Consider the following 11408-nt stretch of genomic DNA (forward strand, 5'->3'; position numbering starts at 1 on the left):
AACAACAAAAAAAAACTAGTTAAAAAGAAATGTCATTAATTTCAAGGTTTTAAATAATTTCAAAATAGTACTGAGTGCTATGATTGCTCTTAATTTACCGCGATATTTTCATCTCACCTCTTGCAGCTCTCCAGAAACCTCATCTGAAAAAACAGCTAGGAATAAGTTATTGAACAGACAGAGCCTGTACATGAAAAATTGTCTCCTAACTTTTTACATGTGAGAAATGTAGAAGAATACAGATTTCCAAAACCTAGACTTTATAAAACAAACCAAGACAAACTCTCCAATATTATTTTGTGTGCTGACTTCTCAGCACAGTAGCTGTACTACTTTATATGCCTGTCTATTCATGTATTTAATTTCTAATCACGGCAACTAACAAAACTTTAATATATCATTTTAATAAATCATCTTTGTATTCAGAGATTTGCAGCAATTTAAAATATGATTTTAATTTAAAAAAGGATTCAATTTTCAAATGTAAACAAGATCAGAGAAGTTACCTATGTATTTACTATTGAAAAAGAGTAGCTATGAAATGGTTTCAAAGAGCTTCGAATTCTTTGTCTTCCTTAAATTTTTGTTTTCACAACGTATTCTTACATGCTTCCTTGTTTTACTGACATTATGGTTTCATGGATGAACATCCATTTAGGATGGAAAAAGGTAACACTGGCCAATTATTTTTGACTTTGTGCCCTCTCTCTCTCTCAGTCACAGTGCTGGACTGGGAAACCAATAATGACTGGAAGTAATACAGAAGGAAAAAAAAAAAAAAAGAAGTATTATCTCAATCCAGATCAAAGAACAGCTAAAAAAAATACACCAAAAGAGCACTTCTGTCCCTTTCAGAGAAGAAAGGCATTGGGAAACATTGGGTTGGAAGCCAATAGTGGCGGTAGGCACAACTGCCTCTTTTGGCTGATCATTAAGCAGTATTGTGACGTAAATCACATATTAACAATGTATGAACAAAGCATCCGTAAAAAGAATAAGATTGGCACAGGCAAAGCACAAGACTGAGGCAAAACAGTGTAAGGAAGCAGTAAAGTTTGCTTGTCAATTATAATTTTCCTTTTTCTTGACGCATGAAGTGTCTTTCCATTGCAACTGATTTAAGACTGAGCTTTATTTTCTCTCTCAAGTTTTTGAGTAACAAAAACCAGAATAGAGCAGAGTAATTCCTGTTGGAAGGGACCTTCATAGATCATTTAGTTCAATGTGCCATTCCAGGGCAGTTAACAAAAAGTTTTAAAAAATGGCCACTTCTTACTCCTCCTTCAAGAGAACTTTTTTAACTCTAAGTACAGCTAAAGAAAACCCCAAGACAGAATGAAACAAAACAAAATAGAAGCAGATGAATTTTCCTACTGCCTTTTCATTTTGAATAGCGTGGATATTTAACCTGTTTGAATATATTTTTCTGAAACTACCCATAAGGGAAGACAGAATCTATTAGATTTTTGCTTACAACAAATTTCAACTTCAGGGAAAAAATAAAAGTAGGTAGGAAACTAAAGTAAATATGGTCTCCAAAAAGCAAAGAGAAAGTAAGAAAGTAAGCTAATCTAATAAACCTTCCTTAGCTGCTACTTTCTCAAGAATTTTCTTCAAATGTCACAGCACAAAGAAATGTTTGGTAGGAAACTTCTGCTTTTAACTTCACTAAAAAAACACTACAGCTGTGTTAAGCTACAAAACCAGTCCTACAGAAGTTCCGTATCAGTAGGATATTAGTGATACAATACTCCAAAACAGGTTTTAAAAAGGTTATTTACGTAACTCTTGAAATTCAAAGGAACTTGTAGTTTATCTTAACCCTGAATAACTATCATCAATTAAATCCACTATCATGAATTAAGATAGTCTGCTTCTATGGACCTACCACAGCTATTTTTCAAGGTGAAAGTGATTCTGCAGCCCTGTTCACACCAATAATGTTTGTAATTCCATGTGTTCAGTACACTTAACACTACATAAAAAAAAGTCACACCTGGATATCTAAAAAAGCTCTAATTCACTGCAGAAGAATTTCATGTGGTGTATGAATTTTAGACATGCTTCCACATATGATACACATTATCTTGGATCAAATCTATACATTATGTCAGAAATCGCAGAGATCCGAAGCACAAAAGGAACATTTATTACTGACCAGAATTTTTAACTGATTCATACTAATTACTATATTTCTATCTTCAGTTAAAGCAGAAGTAACAGTTCCTTTCCACCAGTTCACTGTGGCTGTGATAATACTTACCAAGTCTTGAATAACTCCAAACAAAATATTTGAGCTGTTTAAGATAATCTGGAAGGGAAAGCAGTTCATAATAGCAGAATCATACACACATTTTATTACTTCTCATTATTGTAAGCATCCACAATATCATGTGTCAAACTATAAAACTCACAGATTATCTGTTAAAAATAAAGTTCCCAAAGCAAATACCAACCTGTACAATATCCAAAACCATGCCAGCTGAAACAGTTCCAAATCCTGCTAGCAAAAAAGGTACGAGTATCTGCAGTGCCATAATACTACTAGATTCCTTGGGTTGCTTTCTACTCCCCTCCACAATAATATCTTCATTACTGTCACTAGACAGATGGTCTTCCTGCAACATTGCATCTGTTTCTGAAGTGTCCATTCCATCACAGTAATTATAACTGGAAAAGTCATCATACTTAGGGCTACAGTTAGAAGGGCTGTGTCCATTACTACCATGAAAAGTTTGTTCTGAGAAGTGATGATATTCTGCGTGCTGCTCAGATTTAACATTATAATTATGTCCTGCTGATTGTAATCCATCTTGCCAAACACCATTCACTTTTTTGTGTCTTTCATCCTGGTTTATTTGGTAAACAACTGGAACCATACTCAAAAGCAGATTCAAAAATTTATCGGACTGAACTGTACTAAGACTTATGGTCCAGTTTACAAAACCTTCTCTGTCATGAACTTTGCTGTTTGTTTTGGTGATGATAGATCTGTCTTTACAGTTAGTCATAGTGCTACAGAAGTACAGGTTGGAAAAGCACTTTGTCCTTCAGATGTCAGTGAATAAATCTTGAAGATGAGTTATCAAGTGCCACACTTGATAATTCTAAAACAGATAAATTTAAATGATGCTTTCTTGAATGCAAAAAGTTTTTTTAATGGATCTCACATCTTCAACAACTCCATACACAAATCTGGATCTAAAAAAAAAAGAGAAAAAAAAAGAAAAAAAAGGTATATATTGTAATGGCATATTACATTTAATTAAAATTAAGAGGAAAAAAAGGAGTTAGGATAAATAAGATATTAAAAACCTGATTTTCATTCAAATTTGCATTTGGAGTAGGTTGTAAATATTTCCTGAAATATATAACGTTCTGATATCTAGTGACTACTAAACTATAATTATTTGATCAATATTAACACCAGTCATGGTGTTTGTTTTGCTTTCTGCAAGTCATACAAATACAATTATATCTTTTATATTTAACATGACTGCGCAATTATTTCTACTTTCCAACTTCTGTTATGGTCGAACATTAAACAATGATATATTGGTAGTCTCACGTCATTTGACATTTTCTCCATTAGTAGTCACTTTACCTTCCTCTTCTTTAGGTTTCATGTGATGATAATAGTTACAGTAATTTACTGTAAGTACAAAATTACTTGACTTGAAATTTTGTTGATCTGTTTTTATTACTGGATGCCATAAATACAAGAAAATCATTGGCACAACCAAAGAAACCAAAGTTGGTCAGACTACACCAAGACAGTGCTGAATGATGTAATTCCACAAGTTCAATACACTATATACAGAATCATAGAATCACCAAGGTTGAAAAAGACCTCAAAGAGCATCTCATGCGACTGTCCACTTACCACCAGTACCTCCCCACCAGGGACAGTGACTCCACCACCTCCCTGGGCATCTTGTTCCAGTGCCTGACCACCCTTCCAAAGAATAAATTTTTCCTAATATCCAACCTGAGCCTTCCCTGGTGCAACTCAAGGCCATTCCCTCCTATCCTATTGCTAGTCACGTGGGAGAAGAGGCAGACCCCTCCCACGTTGTGGATGCCCCATCTCTGGAGGCATTCAAGGCCAGGCTGGATGTGGCTCTGGGCAGCCTGGTCTGGTGGTTGGTGACCCTGCACATAGCAGGGGGGTTGAAACTAGGTGATCACTGTGGTCCTTTTCAACCCAGGCCATTCTATGGTGCTATGAAAAAAGCATAACGTAGTCATTGATAATCTCATTCAAAATATTTAAACAAACCTATACTCTTTTTCTTTTTTTTTTAAGTGCTAGTACACACAATAGCAATACTCTCACTAGTGGGGGAACAATAATATAGAAGTTCCTCAAATGCATATTCTTTGGACTATGGAATTCAGGAGCAAATACATCCACAAGCATTTTAAAGTACTCTATTCCTTCTGCAAAGTTACGTGTGAGGTCACTAAGAGCAGAGTCCAATTGCCTGCAAAGTTCTATGAATCTATGAAGGTCTCCCTTGTACTCCAGGCATGGCCTCACCAGAGCTGAGTACAGGGGGACAATTACCTCCCTGCTCCTCCCGGCTACCCTATTTCTGATACAAGCCAGGATGTCTTCTTAGCCACCTGGGCAATGCTGGCTCATGTTCAGCCAAGTGTCAACCAACACCCCCAGGTCCATTTCTTCCACACAGTCTTCTGGCCACTCTGCCCCAAACCCGTACCGTGTCCAGCCTTCTTGGACCCCTTTATCCTTCAGCATTGAATCTGTAGGGACCCTCCCTACCACTGTCCTGAACAGATCCAAATCCACTGTCTGGAAGTCCAAGGTAGCAGTTTTGTTGACCCCCCTCCTGGCTTCACTAAGAATAGAGAACTGCCATTTTGCAGTCACTCTGCCCAAGACAGCTCCTGACCTCCACACCTCCCGCCAGTCCTTCTCTGTGAACAGCAGGTCTAGTGGGGCACCTCCCCGGGCAGGCTCTTTTACCAGTCAGCAAGTTATCCTCCTGAAGACTCTAGAAACCTCCTAGACTGGTTGTTCTGCACTATGTTATATTTCCAGTATATATCAGGGAAGTTGAAGTCCCCCATGAGCATAAGACTGGTGTCTGCGCAACTTCTGCCAGCTGCTTGTAGAACACCTCGTCCATCTCTTCAGCCTGGTTAGGCGGTCTGTAACAGACCCCCACCAGGATGTCAGCCTTGTAGGCCCTCCAACATGCAAAGCTGGAAAGACTTTCATTTTTACAAACTGCAGGAAACAAAAATAGTTGAAGGTTGGAGGATTTTTCATCTCCTTGCCTATGAAGACGAGGCTCCTACATTCACGTTTATGTTATGATTCCTATACTTTCACTCCCTCCATTTCAATGTTTTTAAATAAGCTAATATTTTTCTATCCTATTAAATTTCACAGAGAATAGAGAGGTCAAAGCTATCAGCCTTACCGGAGATTTACATTTGTGCCCTTGCTGTAAGGCATCTTCAAACATAAGGATAATTCACCCACATATGGCCACAGCAAGTCAACTTCAGATCTGCTGCTTACAGAAGCATTTGGTTTGCTTTTCTGAGCGAAGACTCATATTTACCATGAAGACTTTCCCCCTACCAATTGCTTTATCCAAGACAGTTCTGATCAACAAAAGAACATTTTGAAAGCAACAAAGGAGTGTATTGCTTGATTTAGCAAAAGAAAAGTATTTTTTTCCACATGACCAACAAAGAAACCAAGATTCCTGAAATAACTTTTTGCTACCTGGTAGTAACTTGTGCTATGCTGAACCTTTTATTATAAGCATATAAAAACTCCTAGGCCTCAATTCTAGTTTCCACACACATCATTACGAGTAACAAAACAACCTCTGTTCTCTCCCAGAGGAGCTCTAACCACAGGCCAAAATGGTGCTGGGTTATGCGCTACAGAAAGGCAACAACAGGGAACAATTTTGTTTCTGCCCTGCACAAAGAAGGTTTTAGCTGTGTAAAAGAAAAGATATGGTGCATAAAGAAATACAAGCAGGTGTATCATTAAACTAGCAAACTATTACCAACTTCTGAGACAATAGCTTTACTGTAGAAGGATTAAAAGGAGTACAGGAGAAGAGCATTTCGTGGAAACTGGAAAATTAAGATGGCAGAAAGGCTCTGGCCCTGGACGCTGAAGTGGCCAACTGATTTATGAGGATGGAAAGTGGTACAGTAGCTATGATACATGCAAAGGGGAAATTCAGACCACTTCCAGCAGGTGAGTTTCAGTTGATCACAAGAAGCATCCAGATTAAAGAAACTTTATTTAATAATTCAAGAATAGTGTGCCAAACTAAGATGTGAAGTGTTCATGATAAAAGATGCTTACATCAAAGCAGTCTCATTAGAGGTCTTTTAGGGGTAGTGATACTTGTTTGCTTGTTAGTTTTTGAGGAGTGTTCACAAACAAAGGACTCTATTTGACTCCCAGGGAAATACACTGAGAAAATTTCCCAGTAGCTGTAAGATGGCAGAGTTTAGCTGTCACTGTGGTTTCTCCAGTGTCCTCCACTCACATCACTGGAGTGCTAGGCTGGTGATTCATGGAAATTATTCGTTGCTCAGGAACTCTGACTAGAAGTATTTGGGTTAATTATCCATATCTTTATACCATATGGGTTTCTCTCCTTGTAAGTTTATACTTTCTGTTTTTTCAAGAAATGAACTCCTTGGGGATATAGTGGTTTCACTGAATACAGCGTTAACAGTGTAGAAGTAGAACAGTGTAGAAGTGTTAACAAATAGAAATGGCATCTACCAGTGTGAAAAAGAGATAGAAAAATATTTCGAACAACTGTAAAAGCTTCAGAGACAGACTGGTACTTCAGAGACAGCTGAAACAAAACAGTACTGCAGCAGTTTAGAAGGCAGTCATTTAGATTTTTCCCACGAAACTGCCTGGAATGATAAAATGTGAGCTAACGGTGAATGCTGAAAAATGAGAACTTAAGAAGATAAAGTGAAAAATATACTACAGTACATAAACCTACAGTGAAAAGTAATTACATCTTCAGAGGATAAGTGTACAGTCCCTGAATTCAGCTATTCATTTCTAAAAACCTGCTCTTCCAAATGTCACCTGATGCAATAATTTCATTGTGAGTTCTAGATGCTAATATTGCTGTATTTACTTTTTGCTTGCAGCTACAGAAAGCAGCAAACCATCTATAGAACAATATGATCTTGAGGATCAGAAATCCCTGTGAAGCTTTATCATTGACATGAACAATTGCAATTTTATTGTGTTGTCTAGAAAAGATATAGCCAGGTAAAGAAGCAAGCACTACTAGAATAACTCATGTGAAATAAAGGAAGCAAAATGGTCAAAAACAAGTCCAAAACAGGAGGAGATAAGTGAGTCTGGTTTCCTGACATACAAGTAAGCTGAAGAGAAAGGAGAAGTATGAGAAAAAAAAACAACCAGAAACCAAGAGATAAAGATTCTTTGAGAAGCCATAAAATTGCCTCAAATTTATCATACTTGGCATGTTATAAGTGAAATGAAAGCAGACCCTGTCTTTTTCCCTACAAGGAAAATAATGAGCTATGCCCAGACAAAAACATTTTCTACTCTTTTTTCCTAAGCAGCTACATTTAACAATTTCCTCTTTTCATTCATTCACATATCAATTATTGTGCATTATTTACCTCTCTTTCTCAGTCCTGCAAATGCACACAAACAGAAATACAACCACACCCCACTGTTTGCTGAGGACATATTCCTGAAAAGCGAAACACTTAGCAGTTCAACATACAACAAAGCAATTTTCCCCATATAGAATTAATGCAATTGATGAGTACACCGATTTTAAAAATACCAACAGAGATTGAATGTATGACACAGAAAATGAACAGCAGAAGCAGATGGTATGGAAAATAGACAGGCCCATAAGTAGGAAGAGATGCTGACTTGTGGAAATCTCACACACTTCAGCCATGAAGCTGAACACTGGACCAGTATCACATTTTTCCATAATTCACCTTTGATTGACTTGATTGCTTTTGTTTCATCTGAGGAAGATAAAAGAAATGAAAATGTAATTGTTCGGAATGGAGTAGCAGGAACAGATTTCATCTTCTAAACATTGTTTCAGTCACAGTCTTGATTCAGTTCTCAAGAGTATGGGTAGGAGGTGCTTCTTCCACACATCCTCATGTGTATTTAAAGAATAAAAAGAGAGTCCAGAGGAGGGCCACAAAGATGATCAGAGGGCTGGAGCACCTCCCTTATGAAGACAGGCTGAGGGAGCTGGGCTTGTTCAGCTTGGAGAAAAGAAGGCTGCTGGGTGACCTAATGGCAGCCTTTCAGATCCTAAGGGAAGGCTATAAACAGGAGGGGAGTCAACTCTTTGAAAGAGTAGATAACAGCAGGACATGGGGAAATGGTTTTAAGTTGAGGAAGAGAAGATCTAGGTTGGATGTTAGGGGGAAGTTCTTTACAGAGAGAGTGGTGAGGTGCTGGCACAGGCTGCCAGAGAGGCTGTGGATGCCCCGTCCCTGGAGGTGTTCAAGGCCAGGTTGGATGGGGCCCTGGACAATCTAGTCTAGTATTAAATGGGGAGGTTGGTGGCCCTGTATGTGGCAGGGGGGGTTTGGCTTGATGATCCTGCAGGTTCTTTCCAACCCAAGCCATTTTGTGATTCTGTAATATCCATCACTGGAAGGATTAAAGGAGTGGACATCAGGGCTAAAAGTTTGACTGTACAGCAATTAGTCTGCTAGAGATTAATTTAAAGCATGAAAACAATAGCCATGCTTTTCTAAGTTCATTCAAAGAAAGCAGGAAGAAGAACAGTGAACAAAAAAAACACAAATAGTGTCAGCATTATGATGGGCTAAAACAAATATTTATTGAAGTCTAAGGCTGGGAAAATTATTTTTCTGATTGCTTTCAGAGTTTGGAAAAAAAAACAAAAGATAACACCTAGCTAAATAATACTGAGCTTCTGGATGTGGCCCAAAGCAACCTGTTGTAGTCAAGCCTACATTGAGCAAGGCTAGTGACAAGGCAACGTCCAGAGATCCCTTCCAATCTCAAGAATTCTCATATTCTGAAGTTTGGAAGGGGAATTTTGTAAATTTTGAATAAGATTTATGCAGATGAGACAGTATTCTGCACAGCCTCTTCTCCACTCTGTGTCCTGTGACGTGCAAGTTCACAGAATCAAGCTGATATCCTTATGACAGAGATGACTGTCACTGACACTGCTGTATCCTAGTGAACATTTCAGTAGAAAGTGAAAGCTACATCAGATCACCTGAACATATAGAGCAAGCAAACAGATTGTTTTATCATTAACCATTTTGTAGAACTCAGAACCAAGGATAGTGTGCTGTGCTATGATTATTTATACCAGATATTAAATGCTTGGTACAAAAAGATGGAAAACGTGCTGAAAAACAATAAATGTCACATGCATAGCAGCATTATGGGCAGTACGTACCACTTTAAATGTTATGCAGTATACTTTTTAACATGGTGTTTATTTTGTGGCAGTTGTAGGTTAAATCAACAGCAGAAGAAAGAAAAGAGAGAATAGCGTGAGGAAAAGAAAGAGAGGAAACAAGAAAGAGATGAAACAACCTCCAAATGCCTTTGTGAATTTAAGTAATACACCGAAAGAGCAGCCAGCCTCAGGCTCAATTTTCAGACAAGTTTTAGACTGCTGCATTTCACTTCCTGAACATGTCAGCTTTCGATTTTGGCCCCAAGGAAGGGAAAAGCAGCTGTCAGAAAAAAGACTTGGTTTGCCTCTGACCTTCAATTAAATTAAAAAAAAAAAAAAAAAAAAGGAGCAAAACAGAGCCAGAAATGAAGGAGCAGGCTGTGAAATGTGGTTACATTGCTACATCACCTCAATGGAATGCCAGCACAAAAACTACCTGCCAAAAGGTGGGAAAAGTCTGAAATAGAAGAGGTAACATGCTCCTCTAGATTATGTAACCAGTGGGTACTTAACAGGATGAGTCCTAACTGTACGACTTGGGATCTTGATTACAGGTTTCTAAGGGGGGCATGAACTGCTTATTAAGTCAGGCACTAGAATACAGATCTCACATTGTTTTTGGAGGATAATATCCCAAAGTATTTTAAAATGACATCCACCTTTTTTCTTTCTGAAACGTCTACCCACCATACTGTAGCCTTATGGCTCCAGGCTCAAAACTTCAATAAGGCAATATACGCGGGGAACAGTGCCAAAACAGGTCAGCCCGTCTAGTCCCATCTGTTATCTTCAGCATTACTGGTAAAGGGAGGATCTCACTTAAGGTCACATACAGAATCACACAGAATTGTAGGGGTTGGAAGAGACCTCTGGAGACCACCGTGCCCAACCCACAACTGTTAGGATGCCAATTAACAGCTGGTGGGGCTCTAAATACAAGAGACAGATGTATCACCTTATATTTTTCACATGTTATTACTTACAGTAAGACTAAGCAATAACATTTTATATGCAGCCTGGCTGATGTTCTGTGCTCCGCAACCTGAGATCAAACGGAAAGATTCCGACGACTGCATCCTGGACAGCACAGGGCGAGAGCACGGCAATATTTTACCGGAATTAAAGAAAGCGGTCACAGCTGCCACTCGAACTCAACCGGGGAAAGATTTCACGCTTTCGCGGTGCCACATTCTGGCGTATCCCACGGGGGTAAAGACGGGAGCACAAACGCACACCCGCCGAGGCGAGGCGCGCGCAGAACGGCGGGGCGCCGGGAAGGCTGGAGCCCGCCCGGAGCCGCGGGGATGGCAGCGGGCCGGACGCGCCTCTCCGCCGCCGGCGAGGAAAGTTTCCCGGCCCCCCGCCTCCCTCGGCTGCAGCTCGCCCGCCGCCCACGCCCGTCCTCCCCTCACGTTCCCCCCCGCTGCCCCTTTACCTGGGCGAGGGCGAGGCCGGCGGCGGCTCGCGGTCCCGCTCCATCGCGGCGGGCGGGAGGGGCCACCCGGCGGCGGTGACAGCTCCGGGCTAGGTGAGCAACGCCGCCACTGAGCAGGCGCGGAAGGGGCCGGAGAGAGAGGGCGGGCGGCCCCCGCGATGATGTGGCCGTGATGCGCCGCCGCCGCCGCCGTCGCCGGCCGCTCCGATCCGACGGCGGGCGGGGAAGAGCCGAGCAGCAGCCGCCGCCCCGCGCCGCTGAGAGGCGCTGATGGGATGGCGAGAGGGCGGCCGCACCCCGCAAGGGGGGAACAAAGAGGCGGGGGCTCTCCCTCGGCCCTCCGGCGCTCATCTGCCTGAATCCGCAGGTGGCGGCCGGGGAGTTGTGCGAGGAGCTGAGCGCCGGCGCGTTGGGAATGGCGATGGCGATGCGGGACTGTCCCAGGCGGGTCTCACGAATGCTCGCACGGGAACAGAGAGAACACCACGTGTGTG

At 40.8% G+C, this 11408-nt stretch overlaps 1 protein-coding gene across 1 annotated transcript in view; it reads right to left on the minus strand.

Annotated features, from left to right (window-relative positions):
• The window catches only part of SLC41A2 (solute carrier family 41 member 2), a 48327-nt gene extending 37163 nt beyond the window's left edge, over window positions 1–11164 (minus strand). Inside the window, exons 1-2 of the mRNA XM_052667328.1 lie at window positions 10915–11164; window positions 2457–3201 (exon numbers count right to left, since the gene is read on the minus strand). Coding sequence (XP_052523288.1) covers window positions 2457–3011 — 555 coding nt within the window. The 5' untranslated portion in view covers window positions 3012–3201; window positions 10915–11164. The remainder of the gene's footprint in view (window positions 1–2456; window positions 3202–10914) is intronic.
• Window positions 11165–11408: the final 244 nt, after the last annotated feature.

This window comes from Tympanuchus pallidicinctus, unplaced genomic scaffold (genome assembly GCF_026119805.1).
Source record: "Tympanuchus pallidicinctus isolate F22 unplaced genomic scaffold, pur_lepc_1.0 scaffold8, whole genome shotgun sequence".
NCBI lineage: Eukaryota > Metazoa > Chordata > Aves > Galliformes > Phasianidae > Tympanuchus > Tympanuchus pallidicinctus.